The sequence below is a fragment of the Oncorhynchus kisutch genome, linkage group LG11, assembly GCF_002021735.2.
Source record: "Oncorhynchus kisutch isolate 150728-3 linkage group LG11, Okis_V2, whole genome shotgun sequence".
Classification (NCBI taxonomy): domain Eukaryota; kingdom Metazoa; phylum Chordata; class Actinopteri; order Salmoniformes; family Salmonidae; genus Oncorhynchus; species Oncorhynchus kisutch.
This window is the reverse complement of record NC_034184.2, coordinates 13,320,218-13,338,574: the sequence shown is the minus strand read 5'-3', so window position 1 is coordinate 13,338,574 and position 18,357 is coordinate 13,320,218. Positions and strand designations below refer to the sequence as shown.

General features: G+C 46.4%; 1 protein-coding gene across 8 annotated transcripts in view; it reads right to left on the bottom strand.

The window, feature by feature from the left end:
• Positions 1–18,357, bottom strand: part of LOC109899996 (BTB/POZ domain-containing protein KCTD5) — a 39,034-nt gene that overhangs the window by 13,750 nt on the left and 6,927 nt on the right. The window contains exons 3-6 of one of the 8 annotated variants that reach the window (XM_020495696.2): positions 17,521–17,612; positions 16,989–17,087; positions 16,094–16,219; positions 14,977–15,085 (exon numbers count right to left, since the gene is read on the bottom strand). In XM_020495696.2, the coding sequence (XP_020351285.1) occupies positions 15,011–15,085; positions 16,094–16,219; positions 16,989–17,087; positions 17,521–17,612 (392 nt within the window). In that variant the 3' untranslated portion in view covers positions 14,977–15,010. Of the gene's footprint in view, positions 1–14,976; positions 15,086–16,093; positions 16,220–16,940; positions 17,088–17,520; positions 17,613–18,357 lie in introns of all 8 variants that reach the window. The other 7 variants (XM_020495697.2, XM_020495692.2, XM_020495694.2 and 4 more) reach the window with 7 other exon arrangements.

Here is an 18,357-nt window from a genome sequence, read left to right as displayed (position 1 = left end):
ATTGTTCATGTGAGAGGCATCTAGGACATTGTTCATGTGAGAGGCATCTAGATGTGAGAGGCATCTAGGACATTGTTCATGTGAGAGGCATCTAGGACATTGTTCATGTGAGAGGCATCTAGGGCATTGTTCATGTGAGAGGCATCTAGGACATTGTTCATGTGAGAGGCATCTAGGACATTGTTCATGTGAGAGGCATCTAGGACATTGTTCATGTGAGAGGCATCTAGATGTGAGAGGCATCTAGGACATTGTTCATGTGAGAGGCATCTAGGACATTGTTCATGTGAGAGGCATCTAGGACATTGTTCATGTGAGAGGCATCTAGGACATTGTTCATGTGAGAGGCATCTAGGACATTGTTCATGTGAGAGGCATCTAGGACATTGTTCATGTGAGAGGCATCTAGGGCATTGTTCATGTGAGAGGCATCTAGATGTGAGAGGCATCTAGGGCATTGTTCATGTGAGAGGCATCTAGGACATTGTTCATGTGAGAGGCATCTAGGACATTGTTCATGTGAGAGGCATCTAGATGTGAGAGGCATCTAGGACATTGTTCATGTGAGAGGCATCTAGGACATTGTTCATGTGAGAGGCATCTAGGACATTGTTCATGTGAGAGGCATCTAGGACATTGTTCATGTGAGAGGCATCTAGGACATTGTTCATGTGAGAGGCATCTAGGACATTGTTCATGTGAGAGGCATCTAGATGTGAGAGGCATCTAGGACATTGTTCATGTGAGAGGCATCTAGGACATTGTTCATGTGAGAGGCATCTAGGGCATTGTTCATGTGAGAGGCATCTAGGACATTGTTCATGTGAGAGGCATCTAGAACATTGTTAATGTGAGAGGCATCTAGGACATTGTTCATGTGAGAGGCATCTAGGACATTGTTCATGTGAGAGGCACCTAGGACATTGTTTCATGTTGAGAGGCATCTAGATGTGAGAGGCATCTAGGACATTGTCATGTGAGAGCATCTAGGACATTGTTCATGTGAGAGGCATCTAGGGCATTGTTCATGTGAGAGGCATCTAGGGCATTGTTCATGTGAGAGGCATCTAGGGCATTGTTCATGTGAGAGGCATCTAGATGTGAGAGGCATCTAGGGCATTGTTCATGTGAGAGTCATCTAGGACATTGTTCATGTGGAGCGGCATCTAGGACATTGTTCATGTGAGAGGCATCTAGGACATTGTTCATGTGAGAGGCATTCTAGGGACTCGTTCATGTGAGAGGCATCAGGGACATCGTTTCATGTGAGAGGCATCTAGGACATTGTTCATGTGAGAGGCATCTAGGACATTGTTCATGTGAGAGGCATCTAGGACATTGTTCATGTGAGAGGCATCTAGGACATCGTTCATGTGAGAGGCATCTAGGGACATCGTTCATGTGAGAGGCATCTAGGACATTGTTCATGTGAAGAGGCATCTAGGACATTGTTCATGTGAGAGGCATCTAGGACATTGTTCATGTGAGAGGCATCTAGGGCATTGTTCATGTGAGAGGCATCTAGGACATTGTTCATGTGAGAGGCATCTAGGGCATTGTTCATGTGAGAGGCATCTAGGGCATTGTTCATGTGAGAGGCATCTAGGACATTGTTCATGTGAGAGGCATCTAGGACATTGTTCATGTGAGAGGCATCTAGGGCATTGTTCATGTGAGAGGCATCTAGGACATTGTTCATGTGAGAGGCATCTAGGGCATTGTTCATGTGAGAGGCATCTAGGGCATTGTTCATGTGAGAGGCATCTAGGACATTGTTCATGTGAGAGGCATCTAGGACATTGTCCTTGTGAAAGGCATCTAGGACATTGTTCATGTGAGAGGCATCTAGGGCATTGTTCATGTGAGAGGCATCTAGGACATTGTCCTTGTGAAAGGCATCTAGGACATTGTTCATGTGAGAGGCATCTAGGACATTGTTCATGTGAGAGGCATCTAGGACATTGTTCATGTGAGAGGCATCTAGATGTGAGAGGCATCTAGGGCATTGTTCATGTGAGAGGCATCTAGGACATTGTTCATGTGAGAGGCATCTAGGGCATTGTTCATGTGAGAGGCATCTAGGACATTGTTCATGTGAGAGGCATCAAGGACATTGTTCATGTGAGAGGCATCTAGGCATTGTTCATGTGAGAGGCATCTAGGGCATTGTTCACTGTGAGAGGCATCTAGGGCATGTTCATGTGAGAGGCATCTAGGACATTGTTCATGTGAGAGGCATCTAGGGCATTGTTCATGTGAGAGGCATTTAGGGCATTGTTCATGTGAGAGGCATCTAGATGTGAGAGGCATCTAGGACATTGTTCATGTGAGAGGCATCTAGGACATTGTTCATGTGAGAGGCATCTAGGGCATTGTTCATGTGAGAGGCATCTAGGACATTGTTCATGTGAGAGGCATCTAGGGCATTGTTCATGGTGAGAGGCATCTAGGACATTGTTCATGTGAGAGGCATCAAGGACATTGTTCATGTGAGAGGCATCTAGGGCATTGTTCATGTGAGAGGCATCTAGGGCATTGTTCATGTGAGAGGCATCTAGGGCATTGTTCATGTGAGAGGCATCTAGGACATTGTTCATGTGAGAGGCATCTAGGGCATTGTTCATGTGAGAGGCATCTAGGGCATTGTTCATGTGAGAGGCATCTAGGCATTGTTCATGTGAGAGGCATCTAGATTGTGAGAGGCATCTAGGACATGTTCATGTGAGAGGCATCTAGGACATGTGTTTCATGTGAGAGGCATCAGGACATTGTTCATGTGAGAGGCATCTAGGGCATTGTTCATGTGAGGAGGCATCTAGATGTGAGAGGCATCTAGGGCATTGTTCAGGTGAGAGGCATCTAGATGTGAGAGGCATCTAGGGCATTGTTCATGTGAGAGGCATCTAGGACATTGTTCATGTGAGAGGCATCTAGGACATTGTTCATGTGAGAGGCATCTAGGACATTGTTCATGTGAGAGGCATCTAGGACATTGTTCATGTGAGAGGCATCTTAGGACATTGTTCATGTGAGAGGCATCTAGGACATTGTTCATGTGAGAGGCATCTAGGGCATTGTTCATGTGAGAGGCATCTAGATGTGAGAGGCATCTAGGGCATTGTTCATGTGAGAGTCATCTAGGACATTGTTCATGTGAGAGGCATCTAGGACATTGTTCATGTGAGAGGCATCTAGGACATTGTTCATGTGAGAGGCATCTAGGACATCGTTCATGTGAGAGGCATCTAGGACATCGTTCATGTGAGAGGCATCTAGGACATCGTTCATGTGAGAGGCATCTAGGGACATTGTTCATGTGAGAGGCATCTAGGACATTGTTCATGTGAGAGGCATCTAGGACATTGTTCATGTGAGAGGCATCTAGGACATCGTTCATGTGAGAGGCATCTAGGACATCGTTCATGTGAGAGGCATCTAGGACATCGTTCATGTGAGAGGCATCTAGGACATTGTTCATGTGAGAGGCATCTAGGACATTGTTCATGTGAGAGGCATCTAGGACATTGTTCATGTGAGAGGCATCTAGGGCATTGTTCATGTGAGAGGCATCTAGGACATTGTCCTTGTGAAAGGCATCTAGGACATTGTTCATGTGAGAGGCATCTAGGGCATTGTTCATGTGAGAGGCATCTAGGACATTGTTCATGTGAGAGGCATCTAGGACATTGTCCTTGTGAAAGGCATCTAGGACATTGTTCATGTGAGAGGCATCTAGGGCATTGTTCATGTGAGAGGCATCTAGGACATTGTCCTTGTGAAAGGCATCTAGGACATTGTTCATGTGAGAGGCATCTAGGACATTGTTCATGTGAGAGGCATCTAGGACATTGTTCATGTGAGAGGCATCTAGATGTGAGAGGCATCTAGGGCATTGTTCATGTGAGAGGCATCTAGGACATTGTTCATGTGAGAGGCATCTAGGGCATTGTTCATGTGAGAGGCATCTAGGACATTGTTCATGTGAGAGGCATCAAGGACATTGTTCATGTGAGAGGCATCTAGGGCATTGTTCATGTGAGAGGCATCTAGGGCATTGTTCATGTGAGAGGCATCTAGGGCATTGTTCATGTGAGAGGCATCTAGGACATTGTTCATGTGAGAGGCATCTAGGGCATTGTTCATGTGAGAGGCATTTAGGGCATTGTTCATGTGAGAGGCATCTAGATGTGAGAGGCATCTAGGACATTGTTCATGTGAGAGGCATCTAGGACATTGTTCATGTGAGAGGCATCTAGGGCATTGTTCATGTGAGAGGCATCTAGGGCATTGTTCATGTGAGAGGCATCTAGGGCATTGTTCATGTGAGAGGCATCTAGGACATTGTTCATGTGAGAGGCATCAAGGACATTGTTCATGTGAGAGGCATCTAGGGCATTGTTCATGTGAGAGGCATCTAGGGCATTGTTCATGTGAGAGGCATCTAGGGCATTGTTCATGTGAGAGGCATATAGGACATTGTTCATGTGAGAGGCATCTAGGGCATTGTTCATGTGAGAGGCATCTAGGGCATTGTTCATGTGAGAGGCATCTAGGGCATTGTTCATGTGAGAGGCATCTAGATGTGAGAGGCATCTAGGACATTGTTCATGTGAGAGGCATCTAGGACATTGTTCATGTGAGAGGCATCTAGGACATTGTTCATGTGAGAGGCATCTAGGGCATTGTTCATGTGAGAGGCATCTAGATGTGAGAGGCATCTAGGGCATTGTTCAGGTGAGAGGCATCTAGATGTGAGAGGCATCTAGGGCATTGTTCATGTGAGAGGCATCTAGGACATTGTCATGTGAGAGGCATCTAGGACATTGTTCATGTGAGAGGCATCTAGGACATTGTTCATGTGAGAGGCATCTAGGACATTGTTCATGTGAGAGGCATCTAGGACATTGTTCATGTGAGAGGCATCTAGGGCATTGTTCATGTGAGAGGCATCTAGATGTGAGAGGCATCTAGGGCATTGTTCATGTGAGAGGCATCTAGGACATTGTTCATGTGAGAGGCATCTAGGACATTGTTCATGTGAGAGGCATCTAGGACATTGTTCATGTGAGAGGCATCTAGGACATTGTTCATGTGAGAGGCATCTAGGGCATTGTTCATGTGAGAGGCATCTAGGACATTGTCCTTGTGAAAGGCATCTAGGACATTGTTCATGTGAGAGGCATCTAGGGCATTGTTCATGTGAGAGGCATCTAGGACATTGTCCTTGTGAAAGGCATCTAGGACATTGTTCATGTGAGAGGCATCTAGGACATTGTTCATGTGAGAGGCATCTAGGACATTGTTCATGTGAGAGGCATCTAGATGTGAGAGGCATCTAGGGCATTGTTCATGTGAGAGTCATCTAGGACATTGTTCATGTGAGAGGCATCTAGGACATTGTTCATGTGAGAGGCATCTAGGACATTGTTCATGGAGAGGCATCTAGGACATCGTTCATGTGAGAGGCATCTAGGACATCGTTCATGTGAGAGGCATCTAGGACATCGTTCATGTGAGAGGCATCTAGGACATTGTTCATGTGAGAGGCATCTAGGACATTGTTCATGTGAGAAGCATCTAGGACATTGTTCATGTGAGAGGCATCTAGGACATCGTTCATGTGAGAGGCATCTAGGACATCGTTCATGTGAGAGGCATCTAGGACATTGTTCATGTGAGAGGCATCTAGGACATTGTTCATGTGAGAGGCATCTAGGACATTGTTCATGTGAGAGGCATCTAGGGCATTGTTCATGTGAGAGGCATCTAGGACATTGTCCTTGTGAAAGGCATCTAGGACATTGTTCATGTGAGAGGCATCTAGGGCATTGTTCATGTGAGAGCATCTAGGACATTGTTCATGTGAGAGGCATCTAGGACATTGTCCTTGTGAAAGGCATCTAGGACATTGTTCATGTGAGAGGCATCTAGGGCATTGTTCATGTGAGAGGCATCTAGGACATTGTCCTTGTGAAAGGCATCTAGGACATTGTTCATGTGAGAGGCATCTAGGACATTGTTCATGTGAGAGGCATCTAGGACATTGTTCATGTGAGAGGCATCTAGATGTGAGAGGCATCTAGGGCATTGTTCATGTGAGAGGCATCTAGGACATTGTTCATGTGAGAGGCATCTAGGGCATTGTTCATGTGAGAGGCATCTAGGACATTGTTCATGTGAGAGGCATCAAGGACATTGTTCATGTGAGAGGCATCTAGGGCATTGTTCATGTGAGAGGCATCTAGGGCATTGTTCATGTGAGAGGCATCTAGGGCATTGTTCATGTGAGAGGCATCTAGGACATTGTTCATGTGAGAGGCATCTAGGGCATTGTTCATGTGAGAGGCATTTAGGGCATTGTTCATGTGAGAGGCATCTAGATGTGAGAGGCATCTAGGACATTGTTCATGTGAGAGGCATCTAGGACATTGTTCATGTGAGAGGCATCTAGGGCATTGTTCATGTGAGAGGCATCTAGGACATCGTTCATGTGAGAGGCATCTAGGACATCGTTCATGTGAGAGGCATCTAGGACATTGTTCATGTGAGAGGCATCTAGGACATTGTTCATGTGAGAGGCATCTAGGACATTGTTCATGTGAGAGGCATCTAGGGCATTGTTCATGTGAGAGGCATCTAGGACATTGTCCTTGTGAAAGGCATCTAGGACATTGTTCATGTGAGAGGCATCTAGGGCATTGTTCATGTGAGAGGCATCTAGGACATTGTTCATGTGAGAGGCATCTAGGACATTGTCCTTGTGAAAGGCATCTAGGACATTGTTCATGTGAGAGGCATCTAGGGCATTGTTCATGTGAGAGGCATCTAGGACATTGTCCTTGTGAAAGGCATCTAGGACATTGTTCATGTGAGAGGCATCTAGGACATTGTTCATGTGAGAGGCATCTAGGACATTGTTCATGTGAGAGGCATCTAGATGTGAGAGGCATCTAGGGCATTGTTCATGTGAGAGGCATCTAGGACATTGTTCATGTGAGAGGCATCTAGGGCATTGTTCATGTGAGAGGCATCTAGGACATTGTTCATGTGAGAGGCATCAAGGACATTGTTCATGTGAGAGGCATCTAGGGCATTGTTCATGTGAGAGGCATCTAGGGCATTGTTCATGTGAGAGGCATCTAGGGCATTGTTCATGTGAGAGGCATCTAGGACATTGTTCATGTGAGAGGCATCTAGGGCATTGTTCATGTGAGAGGCATTTAGGGCATTGTTCATGTGAGAGGCATCTAGATGTGAGAGGCATCTAGGACATTGTTCATGTGAGAGGCATCTAGGACATTGTTCATGTGAGAGGCATCTAGGGCATTGTTCATGTGAGAGGCATCTAGGACATTGTTCATGTGAGAGGCATCTAGGGCATTGTTCATGTGAGAGGCATCTAGGACATTGTTCATGTGAGAGGCATCAAGGACATTGTTCATGTGAGAGGCATCTAGGGCACTGTTCATGTGAGAGGCATCTAGGGCATTGTTCATGTGAGAGGCATCTAGGGCATTGTTCATGTGAGAGGCATCTAGGACATTGTTCATGTGAGAGGCATCTAGGGCATTGTTCATGTGAGAGGCATCTAGGGCATTGTTCATGTGAGAGGCATCTAGGGCATTGTTCATGTGAGAGGCATCTAGATGTGAGAGGCATCTAGGACATTGTTCATGTGAGAGGCATCTAGGACATTGTTCATGTGAGAGGCATCTAGGACATTGTTCATGTGAGAGGCATCTAGGGCATTGTTCATGTGAGAGGCATCTAGATGTGAGAGGCATCTAGGGCATTGTTCAGGTGAGAGGCATCTAGATGTGAGAGGCATCTAGGGCATTGTTCATGTGAGAGGCATCTAGGACATTGTTCATGTGAGAGGCATCTAGGACATTGTTCATGTGAGAGGCATCTAGGACATTGTTCATGTGAGAGGCATCTAGGACATTGTTCATGTGAGAGGCATCTAGGACATTGTTCATGTGAGAGGCATCTAGGACATTGTTCATGTGAGAGGCATCTAGGGCATTGTTCATGTGAGAGGCATCTAGATGTGAGAGGCATCTAGGGCATTGTTCATGTGAGAGGCATCTAGGACATTGTTCATGTGAGAGGCATCTAGGACATTGTTCATGTGAGAGGCATCTAGGACATTGTTCATGTGAGAGGCATCTAGGACATTGTTCATGTGAGAGGCATCTAGGACATTGTTCATGTGAGAGGCATCTAGGGCATTGTTCATGTGAGAGGCATCTAGGACATTGTTCATGTGAGAGGCATCTAGGACATTGTCCTTGTGAAAGGCATCTAGGACATTGTTCATGTGAGAGGCATCTAGGGCATTGTTCATGTGAGAGGCATCTAGGACATTGTCCTTGTGAAAGGCATCTAGGACATTGTTCATGTGAGAGGCATCTAGGACATTGTTCATGTGAGAGGCATCTAGGACATTGTTCATGTGAGAGGCATCTAGATGTGAGAGGCATCTAGGGCATTGTTCATGTGAGAGGCATCTAGGACATTGTTCATGTGAGAGGCATCTAGGGCATTGTTCATGTGAGAGGCATCTAGGACATTGTTCATGTGAGAGGCATCAAGGACATTGTTCATGTGAGAGGCATCTAGGGCATTGTTCATGTGAGAGGCATCTAGGGCATTGTTCATGTGAGAGGCATCTAGGGCATTGTTCATGTGAGAGGCATCTAGGACATTGTTCATGTGAGAGGCATCTAGGGCATTGTTCATGTGAGAGGCATTTAGGGCATTGTTCATGTGAGAGGCATCTAGATGTGAGAGGCATCTAGGACATTGTTCATGTGAGAGGCATCTAGGACATTGTTCATGTGAGAGGCATCTAGGGCATTGTTCATGTGAGAGGCATCTAGGACATTGTTCATGTGAGAGGCATCTAGGGCATTGTTCATGTGAGAGGCATCTAGGACATTGTTCATGTGAGAGGCATCAAGGACATTGTTCATGTGAGAGGCATCTAGGGCATTGTTCATGTGAGAGGCATCTAGGGCATTGTTCATGTGAGAGGCATCTAGGGCATTGTTCATGTGAGAGGCATCTAGGACATTGTTCATGTGAGAGGCATCTAGGGCATTGTTCATGTGAGAGGCATCTAGGGCATTGTTCATGTGAGAGGCATCTAGATGTGAGAGGCATCTAGGACATTGTTCATGTGAGAGGCATCTAGGACATTGTTCATGTGAGAGGCATCTAGGACATTGTTCATGTGAGAGGCATCTAGGGCATTGTTCATGTGAGAGGCATCTAGATGTGAGAGGCATCTAGGGCATTGTTCAGGTGAGAGGCATCTAGATGTGAGAGGCATCTAGGGCATTGTTCATGTGAGAGGCATCTAGGACATTGTTCATGTGAGAGGCATCTAGGACATTGTTCATGTGAGAGGCATCTAGGACATTGTTCATGTGAGAGGCATCTAGGACATTGTTCATGTGAGAGGCATCTAGGACATTGTTCATGTGAGAGGCATCTAGGACATTGTTCATGTGAGAGGCATCTAGGGCATTGTTCATGTGAGAGGCATCTAGATGTGAGAGGCATCTAGGGCATTGTTCATGTGAGAGGCATCTAGGACATTGTTCATGTGAGAGGCATCTAGGACATTGTTCGTGTGAGAGGCATCTAGGGCATTGTTCATGTGAGAGGCATCTAGGACATTGTTCATGTGAGAGGCATCTAGGACATTGTTCATGTGAGAGGCATCTAGGGCATTGTTCATGTGAGAGGCATCTAGGGCATTGTTCATGTGAGAGGCATCTAGGACATTGTTCATGTGAGAGGCATCTAGGACATTGTTCATGTGAGAGGCATCTAGGGCATTGTTCATGTGAGAGGCATCTAGGACATTGTTCATGTGAGAGGCATCTAGGGCATTGTTCATGTGAGAGGCATCTAGATGTGAGAGGCATCTAGGGCATTGTTCATGTGAGAGGCATCTAGGACATTGTTCATGTGAGGCATCTAGGACATTGTTCATGTGAGAGGCATCTAGGACATTGTTCATGTGAGAGACATCTAGGACATTGTTCATGTGAGAGGCATCTAGGACATTGTTCATGTGAGAGGCATCTAGGGCATTGTTCATGTGAGAGGCATCTAGGACATTGTCCTTGTGAAAGGCATCTAGGACATTGTCCTTGTGAAAGGCATCTAGGACATTGTTCATGTGAGAGGCATCTAGATGTGAGAGGCATCTAGGGCATTGTTCATGTGAGAGGCATCTAGGACATTGTTCATGTGAGAGGCATCTAGGGCATTGTTCATGTGAGAGGCATCTAGGACATTGTTCATGTGAGAGGCATCAAGGACATTGTTCATGTGAGAGGCATCTAGGGCATTGTTCATGTGAGAGGCATCTAGGGCATTGTTCATGTGAGAGGCATCTAGGGCATTGTTCATGTGAGAGGCATCTAGGACATTGTTCATGTGAGAGGCATCTAGGGCATTGTTCATGTGAGAGGCATCTAGGGCATTGTTCATGTGAGAGGCATCTAGGGCATTGTTCATGTGAGAGGCATCTAGATGTGAGAGGCATCTAGGACATTGTTCATGTGAGAGGCATCTAGGACATTGTTCATGTGAGAGGCATCTAGGACATTGTTCATGTGAGAGGCATCTAGGGCATTGTTCATGTGAGAGGCATCTAGATGTGAGAGGCATCTAGGGCATTGTTCATGTGAGAGGCATCTAGGGCATTGTTCAGGTGAGAGGCATCTAGATGTGAGAGGCATCTAGGGCATTGTTCATGTGAGAGGCATCTAGGACATTGTTCATGTGAGAGGCATCTAGGGCATTGTTCATGTGAGAGGCATCTAGGACATTGTTCATGTGAGAGGCATCAAGGACATTGTTCATGTGAGAGGCATCTAGGGCATTGTTCATGTGAGAGGCATCTAGGGCATTGTTCATGTGAGAGGCATCTAGGGCATTGTTCATGTGAGAGGCATCTAGGACATTGTTCATGTGAGAGGCATCTAGGGCATTGTTCATGTGAGAGGCATCTAGGGCATTGTTCATGTGAGAGGCATCTAGGGCATTGTTCATGTGAGAGGCATCTAGATGTGAGAGGCATCTAGGACATTGTTCATGTGAGAGGCATCTAGGACATTGTTCATGTGAGAGGCATCTAGGACATTGTTCATGTGAGAGGCATCTAGGGCATTGTTCATGTGAGAGGCATCTAGATGTGAGAGGCATCTAGGGCATTGTTCATGTGAGAGGCATCTAGGGCATTGTTCAGGTGAGAGGCATCTAGATGTGAGAGGCATCTAGGGCATTGTTCATGTGAGAGGCATCTAGGACATTGTTCATGTGAGAGGCATCTAGGACATTGTTCATGTGAGAGGCATCTAGGACATTGTTCATGTGAGAGGCATCTAGGACATTGTTCATGTGAGAGGCATCTAGGGCATTGTTCATGTGAGAGGCATCTAGATGTGAGAGGCATCTAGGGCATTGTTCATGTGAGAGGCATCTAGGACATTGTTCATGTGAGAGGCATCTAGGACATTGTTCATGTGAGAGGCATCTAGGGCATTGTTCATGTGAGAGGCATCTAGGACATTGTTCATGTGAGAGGCATCTAGGACATTGTTCATGTGAGAGGCATCTAGGGCATTGTTCATGTGAGAGGCATCTAGGGCATTGTTCATGTGAGAGGCATCTAGGACATTGTTCATGTGAGAGGCATCTAGGGCATTGTTCATGTGAGAGGCATCTAGATGTGAGAGGCATCTAGGGCATTGTTCATGTGAGAGGCATCTAGGACATTGTTCATGTGAGGCATCTAGGACATTGTTCATGTGAGAGGCATCTAGGACATTGTTCATGTGAGAGACATCTAGGACATTGTTCATGTGAGAGGCATCTAGGACATCGTTCATGTGAGAGGCATCTAGGGCATTGTTCATGTGAGAGGCATCTAGGACATTGTCCTTGTGAAAGGCATCTAGGACATTGTCCTTGTGAAAGGCATCTAGGACATTGTTCATGTGAGAGGCATCTAGGACATTGTTCATGTGAGAGGCATCTAGATGTGAGAGGCATCTAGGGCATTGTTCATGTGAGAGGCATCTAGGACATTGTCCTTGTGAAAGGCATCTAGGACATTGTCCTTGTGAAAGGCATCTAGGACATTGTTCATGTGAGAGGCATCTAGGACATTGTTCATGTGAGAGGCATCTAGATGTGAGAGGCATCTAGGGCATTGTTCATGTGAGAGGCATCTAGGACATTGTTCATGTGAGAGGCATCTAGGGCATTGTTCATGTGAGAGGCATCTAGGACATTGTTCATGTGAGAGGCATCAAGGACATTGTTCATGTGAGAGGCATCTAGGGCATTGTTCATGTGGGAGGCATCTAGGGCATTGTTCATGTGAGAGGCAATGTTACAGATACAGGTATCCTGTGTGTGTGTATTTGTTTTCTTTCATTCACAGGTGTCACTAATCAGTCGCCACTGAAGACACACCTGCTCCTTTTCCCTTACCCAATCACATCCCCTTTCCCTTTCCCTTGGTTTAAAAGTATCCCAATCAGTTCTCTCTGGAGATCTCTCTTCTGTTTTTGCACCTACATGTCACCTTGTCCGTTATCTGTGAGTATTGTATTGTTATGGTGCATGACTGTTTGTTGGTGGGAAAAGGGGATAACCAGCCATGTCGCCCATGGGCCTACATTACCCATAGGAAAACAGTGTCTAAATACCCTAGTTAGAACTGGCGGATCACCCCCTGTATTTTTGGTTAGTTAGCCAGCTGTTCCGAAAGCAGGCTAGACTAGCTTAGGGGTTTGTTTGGATATACACTGCTCAAAAAAATAAAAGGTAACACTAAAATAACACATCCTAGATCTGAATGAATGAAATATTCTTATTAAATACTTATTTCTTTACATTTACATTTTGACAACAAAATCATACAAATTATCAATGGAAATCAAATTTATCAACCCATGGAGGTCTGGATTTGGAGTCGCACTCAAAATTAAAGTGGAAAACCACACTACAGGCTGATCCAACTTTGATGTAATGTCCTTAAAACAAGTCAAAATGAGGCTCAGTAGTGTGTGTGGCCTCCACGTGCCTGTATGACCTCCCTACAATGCCTGGGCATGCTCCTGATGAGGTGGCGGATGGTCCCCTGAGGGATCTCCTCCCAGACCTGGACTAAAGCATCCGCCAATGATGTCCCAGATGTGCTCAATTGGATTCAGGTCTGGGGAACAAGCGGGCCAGTCCATAGCATCAATGCCTTCCTCTTGCAGGAACTGCTGACACACTCCAGCGACATGAGGTCTAGCATTGTCTTGCATTAGGAGGAACCCAGGGCCAACCGCACCAGCATATGGTCTCACAAGGGCTCTGAGGATCTCATCTTGGTACCTAATGGCAGTCAGGCTACCTCTGGCGAGCACATGGAGGGCTGTGCGGCCCCCCAAAGAAATTCCACCCCACACCATGACTGACCCACCGCCAAACCGGTCATGCTGGAGGATGTTGCAGGCAGCAGAACGTTCTCCACGGAGTCTCCAGACTCTGCCACATGTGCTCAGTGTGAACCTGCTTTCATCGGTGAAGAGCACACTGCGCCAGTGGCGAATTTGCCAATCTTGGTGTTCTCTGGAAAATGCCAAATGTCCTGCACTGTGTTGGGCTGTAAGCACAACCCCCACCTGTGGACGTCGGGCCCTCATACCACCCTCATGGAGTAGGTTTCTGACCGTTTGAGCAGACACATGCACATTTTTGGCCTGCTGGAGGTCATTTTGCAGGGCTCTGGCAGTGCTCCTCCTGCTCCTCCTTGCACAAAGGCGGAGGTAGCGGTCCTGTTGCTGAAATATTGCCCTCCTACGGCCTCCTCCACCTCTCCTGATGTACTGGCCTGTCTCCTAGTAGCGCCTCCATGCTCTGGGCACTACGCTGACAAGACAGCAAACCTTCTTGCCACAGCTCGCATTTGCCATCCTGGATGAGCTGCACTACCTGAGCCACTTGTGTGGGTTGTAGACTCCGTCTCATGCTACCACTAGAGTGAAAGCACCGCCAGCATTCAAAAGTTACCAAAACATCAGCCAGGAAGCATAGGAACTGAGAAGTGGTCTGTGGTCACCACCTGCAGAACCACTCCTTTATTGGGGGTGTCTTGCTAATTGCCTATAATTTCCACCTGTTGTCTATTCCATTTGCACAACAGCATGTGAAATTTGTTGTCAATCAGTGTTGCTTCCTAAGTGGACAGTTTGATGTCACAGAAGTGTGATTGTCTTGGAGTTACATTGTGTTGTTTAAGTGTTCCCTTTATTTTTTTGAGCAGTGTATATTATTTCTTTCCTTGGGTCCAGCTCAGCCCCCTTTCCCCCACACCCCATTACCGTGTGTTTAAAATAAACCTGAAGTGTTTGACGGTAGATTTATGTTGTCTGTGTTTTTTGTTTGTTCTCACTGTTACCTTTTCACTGGGGTGATTTGCATGAGATATGTTACGGGTCTCGTTTCCATCCCCCCTAGACTGCAGGGCCAAAGGGGTTCGTAACAGGCAACTAGGGCATTGTTCATGTGAGAGGCAACCCATCTTCCTAGGGAGACTAGCTCATCATCAGAACAGCTGGGTTATGCCGCTGAACAGATCATGTCCCAGGCAGGACACAAAGGCCCCAGGGCAATATCAAGCTCTCTGGCATCACAATCAGTATTTCAAACAAACAGAAGCCAACTGTTTTTGATGGGGAGCAAAAGTTCAAGACCTGCTTTTTTCTCTACATATTGTAAAAATCGAATAATTTTAATTTTTAATTTTTATAAAAGTTAGTTCATCCTTGGCCTTTGGTTACTGTGTTGAGTTTGGGGTAAGGAATGCCATGCTGTGAAATAGCCCTGGATCCCTTTTGATCACACGGTCTACTACTGCTACTAGCACCACCAGCCAACAACACTAGCATGGATCCTCACCCATTCACGTCCTTGGAACATTGACACAAGACTGTCATTCCCTTATGCACTCATTCAGGGTGGTATTTCTCTCTCCTCCCTCCTCCTCCTCATCCTGCACCTCTGAAGCCTTCCCTCAAATAAAAATGTGGAGAATAAAAAACGACAAAAAATAATGAACAGATTGATGTATCATGGAGAGAGAGAGAACATATGGATGATAGAGTGAATGTGCTTGTGAATTACATTTGGGAGACGTGTGTGTGTGACATTTGGAGTGTTGCCTCCCGAGTGGCACAGAGATCTAAGGCTGTGCCACTAGAGATTTTTTTATTTTTACATTTTACCTTTATTTAACTAGGCAAGTCAGTTAAGAACAAATTCGAATTTTCAATGACGGCCTAGGAACAGTGGGTTAACTGCCTGTTCAGGGGCAGAACGACAGATTTGTACCTTGTCAGCTCGGGGATTTGAACATGAAACCTTTCTGTTACTAGTCCAACGCTCTAACCACTAGGCTACCCTGCCGCCCCTGGGTCGATTCCAGGCTCTCTCGCAGCCAGCAGTGACCGGAAGACCCATGGGGCGGCGCACAATTGGCCCAGCGTTGTCCGGGTTAGGGGAGGGTTTGGCGGCAGGGATGTCCTTGTCCCATCGAGTGTTAACGACTCCTGTGGCAGGCCGGGAGCCGTGCACGCTGACACTGTCGCCAGGTGTACGGTGTTTCCTCCGACACATTGGTGCGGCTGGCTTCCGGGTTAAGCAGGCATTGTGTCAAGAAGCAGTGTGTGGCTGGGTTGTGTTTCGGAGGATGCGCGGCTCTCGACCTTCGCCTCTCCTGAGTCTGTACTGGAGTTGCCGCGATGAGACAAGACTAACTACCAATTGAATACCATGAAATTGGTATCCAATTTAAATGGACATTTGGAGTGTTTGAGTGGAGAATGCCGAGACTAAGATCAAAGGATGCTGAGATCATCTTGGATGAGGAGAAATGTCACACAGGGACAGATCCATATCCTGCTACTTCAGACCTTGGTCGAAGTGAATGGTGGTGATAGATATACTTCTACATTGTACACCATTCACCTATCTGACGCATGTGTACCCGTGTGTGTTTCCTGTGTGTCAGTCTCACCTTGGTCTTGTGGCTCTGTTCGGTGCCCAGGCCTGAGCCAGGTGTGTGTAGCTCCTTGGACACCACACAAAGAAACTCTGCCTGGTTCTCTGTCCCATAGCTGTATGACGAACCAATGTTCACCATCTACCACACGCACACACGGAGAGAGAGAGGAGAGAGAGAGCGAGTGAGTCACACACACGGAGAGAGGAGAGAGAGCGAGCGAGTGAGTCACACACACGGAGGAGAGAGAGAGGAGAGAGAGGGAGAGAGAGCGAGTGAGTCACACACACGGAGAGAGGAGAGAGAGAGAGCGAGTGAGTCACACACACGGAGAGAGGAGAGAGAGAGAGCGAGTGAGTCACACACACGGAGAGAGGAGAGAGCACGAGAGATGGCCCCATATCACAGCAGGCAAGTCCATGGATGCTCATGCAGAGAGCAGGGACAGATGAGAAGGACAGCTTAGCAGCACTACAACTACGGGCAGTGAGACTGAACTGTACACCCTGTCACAGTGACGGCAATGTTTAGCATTACAGCATCACTCAATACTCTTTACTAAACTGTCATTGTGCCAACATATGGTAGCTTCTATTGGAACTTACTTAGCTCCGCATCCTTTTTGCATCTCCTTCCCCTTATGATCACTGGTCTGTGTTTGCAACACAACATGTCTGTTTAGATCAGTCTTCTTCTGAGGGGATGGAAATGTGAAAAGGAGGCTGTATTTGTGAGCAGATTAGGACTGGGCCTTGGTCTCTGATTGGTCTTCCTCTGAGGATCTGATTGGCTAACAGAGAGCAGGAAAGGAGTTGATTGGTTGGGAGGGTGGTAGAGCAGAGGAGCAACGAATCCAACCCACAGTCCAGAGCAGTCCAGTGCGGGGCTTTCTGCAGGCGCGTACGCTGACCTGCTCAAACTTCCAGCCGTCCGACATGGTGGAAACCATCTGAGTCAGCTCCTCCTCCTGGCACTGCAACACCCGGTACACATGTTTAGGAGGCACCTGCTGATAGACGGAGAGAGAGAAGTGTGGAGAGAGAGATATGTAAACACTGCAACACTCAGTACACTTGCTTAGGAGGCATCTGCTGAGAGAGAGAGAGAGTAAGACAGAAGAGGATAGGGAGAGCTAGAGGGGTGGTGGGTGAAAAGGAGGGGGTAAAGGGAGGCAGTGTGTGTGTGTGTGTGTGTGGGCAATGGGCAGTGTATAACTGTATAATACAGAGAGAGGAAGATAGAAAGATACATAACAGAAATACTAGAGAGGAGACATAATTTAGACAGGACAGAGGGGATGGGTGGAATATACTAGAAAATACAGAGGGAAAAATGGCAGAACTTTCTGCACAAAGCACTGGTTTTGAGTCTGTTGTTTTAACCTGTAGCCATCTTGTATTTGTGTATATCTCGGCCGCTTATGTACAGTGTGCGTGTTTGACCTGTGTGACTTTACAGTCCCGCTCCAGGATCCGCTCCTTGATCAGTTTGATCAGAGGAGTGATGTTGTAGAACTCAGCCTCCTCCAACACACCTGGGAGAGGGAACACACACAGGACAGACAAGACAGAGAGAGAGAGAGAGAGAGAGAGAGAGAGAGAGAGAGAGAGAGAGAGAGAGAGAGAGAAAGAGAGAGAAAGAGAGAGAAAGAGAAAGAGAGAAAGAGAAAGAGAGAAAGAGAAAGAGAGAGAAAGAAAGAGAAAGAAAGAAAGAGAGAGAGAGAAAGAGAAAGAGAGAGAGAGAGAGAGAGAGAAAGAGAGAGAGAGAAAGAGAAAGAGAGAGAGAGAGAGAGAGAGAGAGAGAGAGAGAGAGAGAGAGAGAGAGAAAGAAAGAGAAAGAAAGAAAGAGAGAGAGAGAGAGAGAGAGAGAGAGAGAGAGAGAGAGAGAGAGAGAGAGAGAGAGAGAGAGAGAGAGAGAGAGAAATCAGAACCATGGACAACTAAATCATACTTATCTTGATTGGACTAAATTGTTTTTGGTAGTTTTTTTGGTAGAACTTGTTCTCAACTAGCCTACCTGGTTAAATAAAGGTGAAATATATATATATATATATTTGTTTAACACTCTTAGACTAAGCATAGTTTATTAGATGATGTTGAAATGTTTTCGACTTGGGTAACTCACGTAATTCTAAATCAATAGTTGTTTAGTAGTCCGAAAATGTGGGAAACATTACTTGCTTGACCATGCTGTAGGTAATGTAACTGTTTGTTACATGCAATATTCTTTGTGGACGTTGCCGGAAAGAGGTTGCTCTCCGGGTGTGATGAAACAAAGGT